Here is a 15,810-nt window from a genome sequence, read left to right as displayed (position 1 = left end):
CGCCCATCTGGGGTGGGGGTAGCTCACCAGAAGTGGAGGGACTGACCCAGGGGCAAAGGAGATTCTGCCTCAGCTGTTGGGCAGGGAAGCCCAGAGATGTTTCTTCTGCAGCGAGGCTTCTGCAGAGTCCAAAATGAGCCCAGGAAAAAACGCCCCTAATTTGAGGCAGTGAAAGCCTGCAGCATGCATGTTCCCCACAAGCAGCTCTCAGGGTGGGGAGAGGCTCTCACAGCTGCCATCCCCCCTCCCCAGGTAGTAGGATGCTCCAGGGTTTCCAGCTCCCCCCAAGCCCAACACAGACAGCTCCACGGCTTCTCTATTCCGAGGCCCAGGGATGTTCAGCCTCAGTAGCGCCCATCTCTGGATCCTTTCTCCAAGCTCTGGCCCCAGGTCAGGCCAAAGCAGGGGGCTGAGAACAGGCACTAACTCCCCCTTTGAGACCAGGGCAGTGGAGCACAGCCCAGGGAGAGAGGGCTGCCCAATAACTCCAAGAGAGAGACAGAGTGAGAACAGTTAGGGTTTAATCACCAGTGTTATCCGGAAATCCAGTGTACAGCAGAGCTGAGCTGTGGTCCGGCTCCTGGTGCTCCTCAGCAGCCACTGCCCCTGCCCGCAACGTGGACCTGGTCCATCATCAGAGCTGGGCTCTGTGGGCAGGGCAGGAACAGCGCAGGGATGGGGCCAGCCAGCTCCCCTCGCCCCTCCCGCCCTGCTGGACCCGTGCCTGAGAACGGGCAAGCCCAGGGGATATGGGCTCTGCTTCGCCCGGTGGGATGGGGGAAGAGCCTGGTCCTGCCCAGGACCTACTCAGCTCCAGTCTGTGCAGAGCTGGTGAGCAGCCAGGTTGTAGCTGCCCTGGGACAGGCAGCAGGGACGGATCCTGCACCTGCCCAGTGCCACTTCACAGGTCACTGTGGCTTCTGCAGCCACAAAGCTGGAGGAGATCATGCCCCAGCCCTGGCAGAGGCTGGAAAAGCTTCTGGCTCAGGCCAGCTTGTCCCTAAGCCACCCGGGCGGCCCTGGACCTGAGCCCATGGCACAAAGCCGGTGACCAAATCTCCCCCTGCAGTCCTGCAACGGAAAACCCCGGGACAGCGTTCACTGAGGCGGGGTGGGGCTGGCAGGGGAGCCCCCGCACCTCCCCTGAGGCAGCCCAGGGCAAGCGCAGCTCAGGAGTCCCCGGGCTGGCAGAGGGACAGTCCCTCAGGGCAGCACTGGCTGGGGCAACTCTACAGTGTGGGTGGCTCAAACAGCAACAAGGACACGATCCCTCCCAGTGTGGAGGGTGCTGGGAAGGGTGGGGGGGCAGGGGGGGAACTGCAGCAGAACTAGGAGGGGGAATGGCAATAGTGGTTATAGGTAAAGGCACAGGAGTCCCCAGGCTGGATGCTGTGGATGGGGTTAGTGGTTGGGGCCAAAGAGGGTGCCTGCGAGGAGTCGCCTCTTGACCTCCCTCCAGAGGAGGTCCCGCTCCCGGTTCACCCGCTGCATGAAGCCCCTGTTCTCCTGGGCCCTCCGGGACAGGTAGGGCAGCACCTCGTTCAAGGGGCCGTAGGGCACGTACTTGTAGACAGGGAAGCCGGCCTGACCTGGATGGAGAGAGGCTGGTTAGGGAAGTGCCAAGGAAGAAAAAAAAAAAAAGGGGGGGGAAATAAAAAAGAAAGAAAAAATAAGAGAAAGGGAAAAAAAAAGAAAGAAAAAATAAAAAAGGGGGAAAAAAGCAGCTTCCTTTCCATCCCAGCTGCCCCGTGCCCCTCAGGCTGTGTGACGGAGCAAGGATGGCGGGTGGGAGGGCTGCGGTTGAGCACGAGGGAGGGAAGCCTGGGAGCGGCCCTGGCCAGACAAGAGGGGAGCAGCGGCGCGTCCCTCCCCGGCTCAGCACGGGGAGCTTGGGAACGCGCCGGGGGGAGCGGGCCGAGGTCACCAGGAGCCCTGGGAATGTCGGCAGCCAGGGCCGGGCCAATTCAAGAAGCATTCAAGCAGAAACTTCGAGTTAACACATTTTTCCAGCATGACCAGAGGAGGTTGTGGACAGGCAGCCAAGCCCGGCTTGCGAGGGGAACTCCAGGACAGAGCAGCATCCACGCTGGACAACTGCCCAGTCCGCCTCTGCTGATCTCCTGGCCTCAGGTCTCTGGCTCTGGACACCAGTGAGGGCAGGGGCATCAGCCCCTGACCTGAGCTGGGCTACCTGGATCCTTCATGTCTGCCTGCCCACGCCCCTGGGAGCTCCACTCTGCTGCCTGGGCCAGCAGCAGAGGACAAGCTCACACAAGAGCCAGTTGCCACCCCGGTAGCAGAGAGCCCAGGACTCAGTGTGCACCTCCAGCAGAGCAAATCGACACTCCCAGACCAAGGGGGTACTAGAGGGGTTTGCTGGCTGCCAGGATCAGTCTCTGCCCCACCTAGGGGTACCCCAATCTCAGCTTGTAGTTAGAAGCAGGAATCTCCCTGCACAGCCATCACAGTCTCAGTGGTGCCTCCAGCAGACAGATGTGATGCTCCATGTACATCCTCATCTACATCTATCATTGCCCTCTCCAACTCCCTGAAAGGAGGGTGCAGAGAGAGGGGATGAGTCTCTTGAACCAAGTAACAAGCGATAGGACAAGAGGGAATGGCCTCAAGCTGTGCCAGGGCAGGGTCAGACTGTCTCTTAGGAAGTATTTCTTTGCAGAAGGGGCTGTTGGGCGTTGGGATGGGCTGCCCAGGGCAGGGGGGGAGTCCCCGGGATCCCTGGAGGGGTTGAAGAGTCGGGCTGAGCCAGCGCTGAGGGATCTGGGGGAGTTGGGAACGGTCAGGGGGAGGGTCATGGTTGGGCTGGATGATCGTCAAGGGCTTTTCCAGCCAAGATGATTCTGTTATCCTCCCCAAACCCCATGCAGGGGTCACAGCACTCCACACAGCTAGGGAAGAGGCAACAAGGTACTGTCCTCAGCCAGCCTTGCTCTGACAGATCCACAGTCTGGCTCCATCCATCCTTCAGACCCCACAGCAGCTGCTCAGGGAGGCCCCAGGGGTCAAGGTAGGGCAGGAGCATATCTGCCAAGTGCCCCCTGCTCCCAGAACTCACCCAGAGGGAAGGTGATCTGGTCACACATGCCCAGCAGCTGCCCAAAGCACACCTGCTTCTCCGAGGGATGGAGCCCAAGCTCCATCATCCTGCAAGCCAAGCCTCGGTGTTAGGGAAGAGCAGAGATAGCAGAGCATGGAGGGGCAGCACGTCCTACCAGAGGAGCAGGGATAGTCTCCAAGTACAAGAGCATGGCACTGACCACGTCCCAGAGGGATAGTGGGATGCAAGGACTTGATTTATTTTTAAAACAGCCTCCGGGCGGGGGAATGGGGCCAGCTCTGCAGCTGCTGTGGGCTACCATGCTGCACACCAGCTGAAGCCCTGAGGATCCCACTGGGTGAGCACACAGGGAGACCTGACAAGCCACAGCACATCTCACCACGCCCCCGGAGCTCCCAGCCCCTGCCACACCACGCTGCCTCCCCAGCACCCACCTGCGCAGGGTGAACTTCACTGTGTCTTCATTGTGAGATGCCACCATCACGCTGGCTTTCCGGCTGTGCTTGATCTCCTCCAGGATATAGTCCAGGCACCTGTAAGGCAGTACGAGGCTCCACGGTGAGGCTGCTTGAGCCCGTGCGTGGTGGGGTGGGAGAGAGGAGCGTGCCTGGGGCTGTGCCCTACCTGTGGTACATCTCATTGGTCTTCTCGTAGGTGGGGTTGATGGGATCCTCACAGCCAATCTGGGCTGCCCTTTCCCGCTCCTGCTCCATGTAGGCACCGCGGACCAGCTTGGTGCCGAAGCACCAGCCCTCCCGGCGTGACAGCTCCACGTCCACTGTCACGTTGTCGTAAGCCTCCTGGGACCAGACGGGAGAGATGGCACAAGGTCATCTCACCAGTGCCACCTCTGCCCTGCACCTTCAGGCAGCCAGCTCCAGAGTTGCACCATCACATCACCATGGCTTCAGGAGCCGAGGTCTCCATCCAGCTGCTCCAGTAGATCCTTTCTGCCAGACCTCACCTTCAGGTAGCACTGGTAGGTGTTGAAGATGTTCGCCTGGTCCCTGTTGAAGCGGCGCTGCATCTCCAGGGTGAGGCGGCTGATGGCTGGCTGGAAGTAGCTCTGCTCCGCGTCCACCATCAGCCTCACGCCCTTCTCTGTGGCTCTCTAAGGGGGTGAACAAGATGCCAGCTGGGTTCATGGGGCCAACTGCTAGGTCTCCTGCTCTGTGGCAGCGCCTGTGCCCAGCTCCCCCAGCCCAGCGCTCCCTTACCTTAGCAAGGACGTCCATCCGCTGCAGCATCCGCTTCATCTGCAGATCCTCCTCCTCGGTGAAGCGTGAGAGCAGAGGCTCAAGCTGCCCAGTCTGAAATGAGAACAGCTTGTGGCACCCTGCCTGCCTGCAGCCAGTCCTGCCCATGGGAGGCAGAAACAGCCCCTGAAGAAAGCCCATCCCCGGAGCTGCTGCCCACCCCAGCTCCCTGCACAGCGAGCACAGTGTGCCCACCCTGCTCGCCTGGTGGCTGCACACCTGGCCAGGCTCTGGCAGCACAGATGCCAGCCAGGACTGCAGCCACCACCAAGCCACCAGTCAGGGCTGGGGGCAGCAGACCCGCATGCTGCTCCCCAAAATTCTCACTGTCGTCCCTGTGGGGCTGCTCCAGGGGTAGCATAGATGGGTACCCACCTGCATGTTGGGGACAAGCAGCAGCTTGGAGAGCTTGGTGCGGCTGTCAATCAGGCTGTTCCAGTCCAGCAGGTCCACAGTGCTGGGAGCAGAGAGCCAGGTCTTGCAGGGGAAGGGGGGTATCTACCAGCTTCTGACCCCCACCAGCAAGCAGGGTGCACAGTACACGCCACCCTGACTTGTCACCTCCACCCAAGCCTCCTGTGCTTGGTCACTGTGCTGAGCCACTGCTGGCCTTTGGAGACCTCCCCTTACTGCTGCCCCACTGTCCCAGGAACAGGGACAAGGTCCCCCAGCATCCCCATCTTGCAGCACCCCCCAGGTCCCAGGCAGCTTACCCACTCATGCCCAGGTTCTCGCCCGTGAACCAGTGCTGGCTCTCCGCCTTGGTGGCAATGCCAAGGTTGGCCAGGGCCTCCTGTCACCAAAAGGAGCATCAGTGCTAAGGGGCTACAGGGGTCATACTGCTCCAGGCTCAGAGGTGTCACAGGTCAGGGCTGCTCCAGGACCTCTACAGCCACCAGCCACCTCCACCAGCATATTCCCAGCAGCACAGCCTCCTCCCTCAGACATCACCCTCCTCACCTGCAGCTTCTCTGCCTCCAGCTTCATCTCCAGCACTGCCCGCCCAGCCTGGCCCTGCTCCGCAGCCATTTGGTGGAAGAACCTCCGCCACTTCACCAACACCTCTGAGAACTGCAGCTGTGAGGCCAGAGCTTGAGGTGAGACACACAGGCTGGAGCCCAGCTGGCTTGGAGCCTCCTATCATGCCAGAGCTTTGCAAGATCATACCCTGAGGCAGACCCTGACCCTATAGCAGGGCACTTTGGCCAAGCAGAGGTTGAGCCTAGCAGTACAGACCCCCCACCCCCTCATGTTGGGACCTTTAAATTTCTAAGCTCTTCATGTGTACAAAAGTTGAGGTAGTGTTTCTGAGGTGGTCTTGGGCACACAAGGGACAGACCATGGTGCCCACTCCTCTCTGCCATCAGTAGAGATGCCACTGCAGCAAGCCTGGCATCCCAAAGCACCTGCCCCAACAGATGCATCATCCATGGCCCTGGCTCTGACTCACTTCACCCTGGTCACATCCCTGGCACTCACCAGGAACTGAGGTCTGCCCAGTGCTGACAGCTTGATGGCCGAGAAGCCGTTCTCCGAGCTGCCACCTGGACGGAGCCACAAAGCCACAGCTTAAGCCCAACAGGCAGGGTGCTCAGGCAGAAGGGGGACACCCAGGATAGGGTGGAAGGCTGCAGGACTGCTGCAGTCTCCAAGCACAGTGGGGATGCTCAGGATATGTGGAGCACTTACTTGAGGCATCGATGCAGTGGAGAAAAGCCTCCATGTGCTGGTCACACTTGGCCTCGTCAGCATAGAAATATGTGTGGGCACTGATGACCCCATCACGGCGATCCCCAAATCCCCGATGGGCTCGGTATTGCTTCTCCCTTTGTTCTGCTCCTGGGATGGAAGAGGATGGAAATGGGCCATTGTGATGGTTTGACTCTGGCTAAATGCCAGGTATCCACCAAGTCGTTCTATCACTTCCCGCCCCCCCCCCCCCCCCCCCTTTGTTTTCTCAACAGGGCAAAGAGGGGAAAGAAGATAAACGAACCCTTGTGGGTGAAACAAAAGCAGTTTTAATATAAGCAAAGTGAAGCAAAAGTCTGCACGCGGAAGCAAAAGCAAACAGATTTATTCTCTACTTCCCATGAAGAGGCGATGTCGGGCCTTCTCAGGAAGCAGGGCTCCAATATGTGTAGTGGTTGCCTTGGAGGACCAAGGGTGACCCCACCCCCTTCCTCCTTTCTCCCAGCTTTATACTGGGCAGATGTCACATGGTCTGGAATATCCCTTTGGTCGGTTTGGGTCAGCTGTCCTGGCTGTGTCCCCTCCCAAGATCTTGCCCACCCCGTCCCACTGGGGGAAATGTCAGAAAGAGCCTTGGTGCTGTGTAAGCCCTGCTCAGCAGCAGCCACAGCACCAGGGTGCTGCCAACACCCTGCCAGCTCCCAGCATAAACCACAGCACCGTGAGGGCTGCTATAGGGGAAATCCAATTCCAGTTCAGCCAGACCCAGTACAGCCATGCAGCGCCGCCAAACTCCTACAAGCCTCCCCAGGAACTTCTGCCATGGGCGCAGAGGAGAGGGGCTCTGGCTTGGACCTCAGAAGAGCCCCCGAGGGCTGCAATGTGCCCTGCCTGCTCTGTTGCCCAAGCAGAGGAGCCTTTGCTGAGAAGCAAGGTTGGCCAAGAACCAAGAAGTTCCTCATTCAGCTCGTGTTTTGAGGCTGTGGGAGCTGGGTCCTTCCCTCACACCAGGCCCACAGTGCCTGGATCAGCTGGACCTTCAGGCTACCTCCTGTTAGCAGGAGAGGCTTGGTCACTCACCTCCCATTTCCTTCTCGGCTGCAGAGGTGCAGGAGCTAAGAAGAGAAACAGGAAAGATAAGGGCGAGGTCAGCAACCCCCCACAACCCCCCGCCAGTGGCCAGGGCAGCTCTGAGGCTCCCCTGCTGCCAGCCTGGCACTGGACCCTGCTCTTCCCTTGCCATCCCATTACCAGTGGAACAAGTGTTGCTCAGCATGAGCTCTGCTGGCAGGTCAGATGCCCCAAACCCCATTCTGGAAGGCAACGGGGTTTCAACATCCAGGCAAGTACTACCTGGAGGCCCTAAGGCAGCACAGGGAAGATGCTCCATCCCAGGGTCCAGAGCTGCTCTCAAACAGCCCATTCCATGGCAAGGACAAGGTCAGCCCTGGTGGGCCGATGTAGTTGGAGATGGAGCACCCAGCCTCATGGTACTCACTGTGGTGGCACCAAGCCTCAGCCCAACGCCTTCCCACCCTGCAGGCACCAGCAGCCAGACCATGAGGCAAGGAGCTCCTTGCATCCAGCAGTAAAATGCCCCGCTGCAGCTCAGCTGCCCTGCACTTCTCTGTGCCTTGGCATTAGCCAACAGCTTACAAACAAGGTCTCAGCTTCATCTCCAGCTGAGCTCAGGTGCAATTTCAAGCTCAAGCACTTTGTCACAGAGACAAGGCTCTGACAGCCCAGGGGATGCTGGCCAAGTCATGAGATCCTTCTTGAGCTTGAGCAGCTAAGCCTTCTTGCTGACCCCCTAAACCCAGCCCACAGACCTGGGGTCTCACCCAGAAACACTGCCTGCCCCCGGAGAGCAGCCCTGAGTGACAGCAGATCCCTGTCCTCCTGGAGTTCTCTGCCTTGGGGTCACTGTCCCAAAACTGGCTGTGCCCAACAGCAGAGATTTCTTGTGTGGACACCTGATATCTGCCCCAGCGTGGGATTATGATCCAGTCTGGCCAATCAGCCTCCCAGAGTGGCCATCTCCCCTTCTCCTCCTGCTCCCAGTGCTCTGCCTGCATGTACCGTGGGTCCCTGGGATCACAGGGTGATCGCACACAGCGAGGCAAGCAGCAAAGCCAGTGTTCAGAGCCAGAGAGCTCGCACGAGAGCAGAGAGGCATGTGGCACGGTCCTAGAACATACTGTCCCACATTGAAACCCTGTGACAGGGATTAGGGGCTGCTGGAAGCATAAATAAGCAGAGACAAGCCCTTGCCTCCTGCTCCCCAGAGGTGGGAACAGCCCCGCATTGCTCAAAGTGCAGCAAAGCCCGGTGTGAACCGGCGCAGGAGCAGCTGGAGCTCGGGGGAGCAGCAGGCACCACCTCTAGCAGGCTCTGCTTCATGATTTTGCTACCCTGGGGACAGGTCAAGAAGATTTCTGCCCTTGAATACAGAGGGTGGAGGAAAGGAAGGGGGAGACATCATACACCCAGGGGTGGGATGCGACAGCAAAGCCCCTGGTGGATGGAAGGTCCCCATGGAGCAGGCAGCGTGGTGCCGGGGAAGGCTTCAGCCGGACACGCTGCTGCAGCTCTGAGGATGTGCTGAGAGAGATGGGTCCTGCGGGCACAGCTGCAGCCCAGCAGGACGGCTCCGAGCCCCAAAGCACAACTTGAGTCCAACATGCTGGAGATGAATGGCAGGGAGCAAACCTTCCTCTGATCCATCCAGAGTGAACACACACAACTCAATTAGCAAACAGCACCCTTGAATTTGAAGAGTTTTGTGTTCCTGAAGACAAACACACCCTTTCCAGCAGCATTCCTGCTGCATGACTGCACTGAGCCCTTCATCCCCGAGGGGGGCATTCAAAGCAGTGCCATGGTGCTCGCTTTATTGTTCTGTGTCAAGCAAAATAAAGGAATCTCCTTCCAGCTGAAGAAATAGCTCTTCCTGAATATCATCTGCTTTCCTTGCAATGTTAGTCTTGGCCAGCAAAGCCATTCCTACACCAACCAAGTGCCACTCAACCCAGTTGATACCTGGCCACCCCTTCTGCAAACCAAAAGCAAGTCTCCCAGAGTGGGGCACATCTCCAGGCACTGCACAAGCACTTCTGCAGGCTATAACCAGAAAGGAGCCACCTGCAAGGCAGGCTCAGGACCTGGGAGCTCACACTCGCCCAAAGCATGCACAAAGCAGGTCCTCCAAGGGCTGCAAAGCAGGTTACGAACACTTGATGCAGCCTGCTGGATTGCTGGGAATGGTAATCTGTCTGACAGCAGACTGGGGCTTTCAGGAAGGTTGGGGTTTTTTTGGGTTTTGGCTTTTTTTTTTTTTTTAATCAGGCTCAAATAAACCATCTCAGGAGAAGCACAAAGGTTCCCCTGTTAGAAATAAGTAGGCAATAATCCATTTCACCCTGGAGGTTACCAGGAGGTGCCATGAACGCAGTGTATTTGCTTTGCTCATCATCAAATGGGTCTGGCAAAGGGGATGAGGGAAGATGAGGGAGAAGCTGTCGCTGAATTACCACATCCAAGAAAAAACTCAAGGTGACATGAAGCCCAGATCAGTGCTATGGGTGACACTTAAAACCTTGCAGGTAAGAATAAAGCGAAGCTCTTGGCAGAAGAGATTTCTTCAAGCCTGCCCTGTGAGCTGCCAGCATGCACCAGCCCAGGACCACCACAGGACTTCCTTGCACAGCTTCGAGCTAAACAAAATCCACCCTGTGATCCCAGGGACCCACGGTACATGCAGGCAGAGCACCAGGAGCAGGAGGAGAAGGGGAGGTGGCCGCTCTGGGAGGCTGATTGGCCAGACTGGATCATAATCCCACGCTGGGGCAGATATCAGGTGTCCACACAAGAAATCTCTAGAAGTCTAAAGCAAAGTCCACGTGCTGCGTGGCAGAGCTGTTCAGGGTGTCTGACAGTGCTTGGGGGCAGGATTGTCCTTCCCCTTGTTAGCACAACCCCAACCCATCTCCTGGTGTGGGATGCCCATGGGCCAGCAATGGCCCCAGGGCTGCAAGGGGACCACAACCACCTCCACTACTGGGGGGCTCCTTGTTTCACCCCACAGGGAACAGAAGCCCCTGCCAGGCTGCAGTGTTGCTTCTCCACACCCCACCCAGGGCTGCAGCCACCCCAATGCCCTCAGCCCATGTGCTGCGGAGAAGCGCCCAGGATCTGCTGCCTGCAGGTCACCGTTCTCCAGTCGTGTCACCAGGACCTGTCAGCAGCCTTCAGCACATGGCGAAGGACTCGTGGGACAAGCTGGCGCCCAGGCAGGGCAGGGACGAGCCTGCAGGATAAGCCAGTGCCTGTACGTGCTGCACTGCTGTTCCCAGCCAGAAAAACTGTGACAAGAGGCCAGGGCCCATCACTGGGGCGGAAAGGGCATTTCCCTGCTGTCACCTCCAGCTTGCTCCACAAGAGTAAGCTGCACTGGTGGGCCCAGCATGGCTCTGCCCGGGAAAAACAACAGCAGATGGCATCAGGAGTCCAAAAAACCTGCTGGCTGCATCTGGTTTGTAGCTCTGCTTCCTGGCTGGCTGCGGGATAAACCACCAAAGCGCTCATGGAAAGGAAGGGGACAGCTCCAGAGTCCAGCAGCCACAAGCCCTGGACCACGCACCCTCTCAACCACGCGCAGGCCAGCTAGGCACCATCCCTGGCAGAAGCACCAGTAATTTGGGGTTTTGCCCCTGAACAGAGCCAAGGAGGACCGAGAGCGATGCTTGACATGGACAGGGTCCAACAGAGCTCTTTCAATGCCACCCATGCCTCCTCTGAGTTTTTTCCCAGCTCCATGATATCCCTGGGTGATCTCCAGGATGACTTTCCAACCAGCCCTGCTCATTTGTTGGAACAAATCCCACTGAGGCTCAGGCAGGGTGGCATCGGGGGCCATGGGTGGCTTTGCTGAGTTCTCTTGGGTGAGAATGACCCACACAGCACAGGCAGAGCTCATCTAGCAAGGAGTCCCACACATGTAATCCCCAGATCTGCTCTGGGGGGAGACCAGCGCAGCCCAGGCACCTCACAAACCGCTTTCACTTGCCTCCGCACTGTGAGCGAGCAGGATACAGGTGCAGGCAGAGCCTGCCTGCAAAAGCCCTCAGTGGTCAACCACAGGAAAGCACTTGGCACAGGCACAGCCAGACCAAGAAGTGCAGCCACACCAGCCCGGCAGCACCAGCTCAGCTGGGCCACGCTGGTGCCAGCTCAGCCCCACGGGGATGCAGCGGAACGAGCCCGGACCACAGCCCAGGGGAGAAACCAGCCACTCCCGAAAACAACCGCTGCTCCGCACCTTCGGGAGCGCCGCCCACCCCCACGGGCTGCAGCGGGGTATTTTGAAGCTTTTGTATGAAAGATATGAAGTTCGCCGCTCAATCTGCAAGGGGCTGGGATGGGTGCAGCCCCACCTCGGCCCTATGCAGCTCCAGCACCTTCGTGCTGACGGGGACTTCAAGCAGCGGCAGCGAGGGGCGAGCGGAGGGTCCCTGATAAGCAGCACCCGAGTGGGGAGCGGAGATAAAGCTCCCGGCAGCGGCTGGGAGGAGCTGAGCAGCAGCACCTGCATCACCATGCTGACCCAAAACCCGACTTGCAAATCACCCCAAAAAGCCACTTCTGCTGTATTTTTGACACCGTGTGACATGGCCGGACAATGTCCCCGGCTGCGAGCAGAGACACGGGGCGATTGCAGCCTTGCCCAGGGGAGCGCAGCGTCCCCAGCCTGCGCCCCCCAGCAGGGCCGCCCCTGTCCTGGGTGGGGGGGACACTACCCACTCCTGTGCCCGTGGGGTGCCAGGCAGCGGCCCATCGATTGGGTGAACGGAGCCGCCCGAAACTGGAGCCTGAAGAGTGGAAAGTTACCGGCGGCGCCGGGCCGGCGCCTGCCCTTGGCAGAGGGTGCGAGGCAGGGAGGACTGCCTGGGATGGCAGGGGGGGGCAGTGTGGGAAGGGGCGTGACCTGGGGGACGGGGGAACCCCAGGGTGTGTATGGGGGGGGCCAGAGGGGGCAGGACCCTGGGAGAGGAAGGGGCGGGGCAGCATCCCAGCGTGGGGTAGAAGGGAGACCAGACGGGGGGGGCAGCACCCCAGTGTTTGCAGGGGAAAGGGGGACTGGGTGTGCAGCACCCCAGGAGGAAGGGAAATGGGGAGGGGCAGCACCCCAGAATGGGGGGAGCACCTCAGGGTGTGCAGGAGGGTGGAGGGGAAAAGCATCGCGGGGGGGCAGCACCCCGCTGCGTGCAGGGGGAACAGATGGGGACCGGGGGGGGGGGGAGCAGCACCCCGGGAAGGAAAATGGGGGGGAGGGGGGCAGCACGCCACCGGGTTTGGGGGGCGGGGCTGTGACGCACAGGCCCCGCAGCCAATGGGAACAGGGGGATGGGCGGGCGCAGCCAATCGCAGCGCGGCCAAGTTCCGCCCCCCGCCGCCCGCGCTCACGCCAGCTCCTGGCGCTCCGCCGCCTCGGGGCTCAGGTCCTTCTCCACGCCGTAGTCCAGCACAGCGCCCACGCCGAAGGCCTGGTTCCGCCGGAGGAGCGGTTTGATGGCCTCCTGGTCCTCCCCGGCCACGAACTGCCCGTAGAAGGTCGCCTTCATCAGCCGCTCGAACAGCGCCGGCCCCAGCACCCGCCGGCACAGCTGCAGCAGCTGCGGGACAACGGCAGCTCAGCGCCCCGCCGGCAGCCCCCCCGCAGCGGGACACCCCCGGCACCCGCATCCCGACGGAGCGCGCAGACCCCCCACCACCCGGGGACCGGCCCCCCCACACACCCCCCGGGAGCCCCCCGCCGCCACCCACCTCCCGGTTGTGCTCCACCAGCGGCCCGACGGCGCAGAGCCCCAGCACCAGCAGCCCCCGCAGCAGCTCGGCGCTGCTCTTGCTGCGGAACGCTTCCCGCGGGTCCCCGAAATCCACGGCGGGCGGCGGCCGTCCTCGCTCCGCACCCCGCGGAGGCCCCACCGGCCGGGCCCCCCTGTCCGCAGGCGGCGGCGGAGCGGCCCCGCGGGGCGCGGCGGCGGGCGCGGAGCGCGGGCGGCGGGGGGCGCCGAGGCGGGCGGCGGCGGCGCAGAGCGCCCGGACCGCGGGCGGCGGAGCCATGGGCACGGCGGGGCCGCTCGCCCCGCGCCGCCGCCTTAAGTACCGCCCGCCCGGCGCCGCCCCGCGGGGCTCCCCGCCGACACGGCCGCGCCCGCCGGGGCTACGGGGCCGCCGCTCCGCCCCGCGTCCCGGCACTGGGACCCCCCCGCCCGGCGCAGCGCTCTCCCGCAGCCCGGTGGTCTCCCCGTTCCCACCCCCTCGGGGCAGCCCGGCCCGGGGGCAGATCCCTGCGAGGAGCCCCGGGAAGGGCACAGAAAGGGGCCGCGGTGGCCCGAGGGGAGCCCCGGGTGGGGCTGAAGGGAGCCGCATCCCCTTGGAGCAGCGCTGGGGGGGGCAAGTTCGGGGGGGGGGGGGCGGCAAAATAGCCCCGTGGCCTTGGTGGAGACCCGGGGAGAGCTATGGAGGTGCCAGGGGAGCCCTGAAGTTGTCACCATCCGACTGGAGGGGCTCCGAGGGGAGCACCGAGGCCAACCCCGCAGGGCCAAGGGGCTCCTGACGCCCTAGAGCAGCCCCAAGGAGGGCCGAAGAGTGCCCCAGGAGGGTCCCTGTCCCCTCGTAGCAATCCCTGGGGCAGGCTGGGGCATGTCCAGCCCCCCTAGAGCTGGGAGGCCCTGGGGGAGGGTATGTCAGACCTGGGGGATCTGTCATGGGAGAGATGTTGCAAGTCCCTGTGCTTGCTCCTCCTGGTCTGTGCGTGAACGGTTTTGGGGGTTCAGCTGAATCCTCATTCGTTTGGGCAGGGTTCGTGGATGCTTGGGGTGACTCGGGCCAGCAGACGGGCTCCCTCGGCGTGGGCTGGGGCAGTTGCACTTCACCTGCCCCATTGAGCCCTACCGCAGAGGGCTGGCAGGGCCTGAGGAGGTTCCCGGCCGGGGCCGAGTGTTTGTGCTGCTCCTGGCAGGCATTTGCCTGCGCTGTTGCTCCCAGGCACACCCAGTGCCGAACTCCAGAGATCACCCAGCACTTCCTTGGCACCCTGTGGCCAGATACGCTCCTGACTCTTGGCCCGGGGAGCAGAGAGCGGGGACCTCCCTTTTCACAGGACTGTTTTGCAGCAGCAAGTATCACAGCTGCATCCCTTCTCCATGCCCAGATCCCTTCTCGCTGCCCACATCCCCTCTCCGTGCCCACATCCCCTCTCCGTGCCCACATCCCCTCTCTGTGTCCACGTCCCCTCTCTCTGTGGCCGCTCTCCATGGCCATGTCTCCTCTCCATGCCGACCTTCCCAGCCCCAATTTCGCAGTGGCTCCCGGAGGATGACTCCAGGCTGATGCAGACCTGACCAAACCCAGCTCCTCAGTGACATCTTGTGCCTGGGGATGCTCAGCGCAGGCAGCATGGGCCAGGCAGGAGGGGAGCAGGCAGCAACAGGCTTGCAAGGTTTGCTGGGGTGGTTCTCACCACGTCCCGAGCGGGATGGAGAGGAAGAGCCCGAAGCTTTGAGAAGGCTCCAGCAGCTGCGATGCAAAACTTTTCTTTTCCAGAGCAACCCCCAGTCCAGCAAACTGTAAACACTGTAAAGTCTGGCCCTGTCTGGATGAAGTACAGCTACCACAGGGCCAGCAGTACAGGAAAAATGAGTTACAGCAAATGTTTTTTCCTCCACGCCCCAGCACTGGCATTGCTGCAATGAGACCACGGCGGTTCTTTGAGCTCATTTGCAAGATTTCCTTTTGGGACGTCCCATTCTTCCATGGTGAGAGCCAGGCAGTGGCATTGTCTCCTAGCAGACCTGGGTAAAAAGTCAGCTATGAAAAAGCATCTTCCTTCACAATATTCCCTGCACTGCATTAACTCTTCTGTGTTATTTAGGGCAAAATAATTCACCTGAAGTTCTTTGCTGCAACGAGGTTGTGCATGTGAAGTCTCAGGCTGAGGTTCAAACTCCCGCTGAGGAAAAAAAAGCCAATACTACACTGAGATGCATTAAAACCTGAGGAGCAGATGCCACTGCTGCAATTAAAAACTTTTAATCAACTATAATTTTTCCTCCTTTTTTATCCTCAGTGGTGCCAGGCCAAGCCATGACTCCCTGTTATCCAACAGCCACAGCCAGACCCCTGTGCTGCGGCAGGGAGCTCGTTTCTCATCCAGGTGCCACAGAGAAAATTCCCTTGAAAGGCCCTAATGGCATTAGTCATCCCCAGGAAATACTTGCCTGATCTCAGCAGGGAAAGTTTCTGAGGGCTGCCCATTGTGCCAGCAGAGCTGGTAGCCCGTCGGTGTCGGCAGAGCCTCCAGGCTGGGACGGGGAGTTTGTGGTGCACGATCAGATCTGAGTTCCCGGAGAAGCTTTAGTCTCAGATCCAAACGCAAAGATGAAATGTAAAAAAGACATGTTTCATTGGCAGTGAAATCTGATGGTAATCTCAGGATGGCTGCTTCTGAAGCAGAGGGGATCCCTGAGCTGGCAGCCCTGCCGAAGGCTGGGAAACCAAGGGATGCTCGAGGCTGCTGTGAGGACTGTGCCAAGCCCCTGCGGGTCACCACACCATAGTCCTGCAGAGCACTGACCCCCAGCTCTCCATCCCCCTCAGCTGGGACTTTATGCCCTTTAGGCCACTGTTCCCATATTGTCCGAAAAGAAGATTCATTGCTCAGTGTGCAACAGGTCAATAATCACACACTCAGGAGCAACACTGCTTATTTATTTCAGGGTTGTGCAA

General features: G+C 60.4%; 1 protein-coding gene across 2 annotated transcripts; it reads right to left on the bottom strand.

Moving 5' to 3' along the window:
* Window positions 1-504: 504 nt before the first annotated feature.
* Window positions 505-13,075, bottom strand: PRODH (proline dehydrogenase 1). 2 transcript variants are annotated; one of them, XM_074920748.1, is made up of 14 exons: window positions 12,844-13,075; window positions 12,484-12,692; window positions 7,102-7,136; window positions 6,022-6,171; window positions 5,812-5,876; window positions 5,293-5,409; window positions 5,046-5,125; window positions 4,708-4,789; window positions 4,294-4,386; window positions 4,041-4,187; window positions 3,701-3,876; window positions 3,511-3,609; window positions 3,074-3,162; window positions 1,307-1,589 (listed from the first exon to the last, which is right to left on the bottom strand). In XM_074920748.1, the coding sequence occupies exons 2-14, from the start codon at window positions 12,639-12,641 to the stop codon at window positions 1,402-1,404; spliced, it is 1,479 nt and encodes a 492-aa protein (XP_074776849.1). In that variant the 5' UTR covers window positions 12,642-12,692; window positions 12,844-13,075; the 3' UTR covers window positions 1,307-1,401. The 2 variants fall into 2 exon arrangements, with proteins under 2 accessions (XP_074776850.1, XP_074776849.1); XM_074920749.1 differs by lacking the exon at window positions 3,074-3,162 and having other exon boundaries at window positions 505-1,589; window positions 12,844-12,976.
* Between the last annotated feature and the right edge of the window lie 2,735 nt (window positions 13,076-15,810).

This window comes from Athene noctua, chromosome 17 (genome assembly GCF_965140245.1).
Source record: "Athene noctua chromosome 17, bAthNoc1.hap1.1, whole genome shotgun sequence".
In the NCBI taxonomy this organism is placed as follows: domain Eukaryota; kingdom Metazoa; phylum Chordata; class Aves; order Strigiformes; family Strigidae; genus Athene; species Athene noctua.
This window is presented reverse-complemented; position numbering and strand designations above follow the sequence as displayed.

Coding starts and splice junctions, on each gene's coding strand:
- PRODH (XM_074920749.1), bottom strand. CDS start 12,641: ATGAAGGCGACCTTCTACGGGCAGTTCGTGGCCGGGGAGGACCAGGAG. Junction 6,172..7,101: donor AGCCGAGAAGGAAATGGGAG/GTGAGTGACCAA, acceptor CTTCCATCCCAG/GAGCAGAACAAAGGGAGAAG. Junction 4,188..4,293: donor GGATGGACGTCCTTGCTAAG/GTAAGGGAGCGC, acceptor TCACCCCCTTAG/AGAGCCACAGAGAAGGGCGT.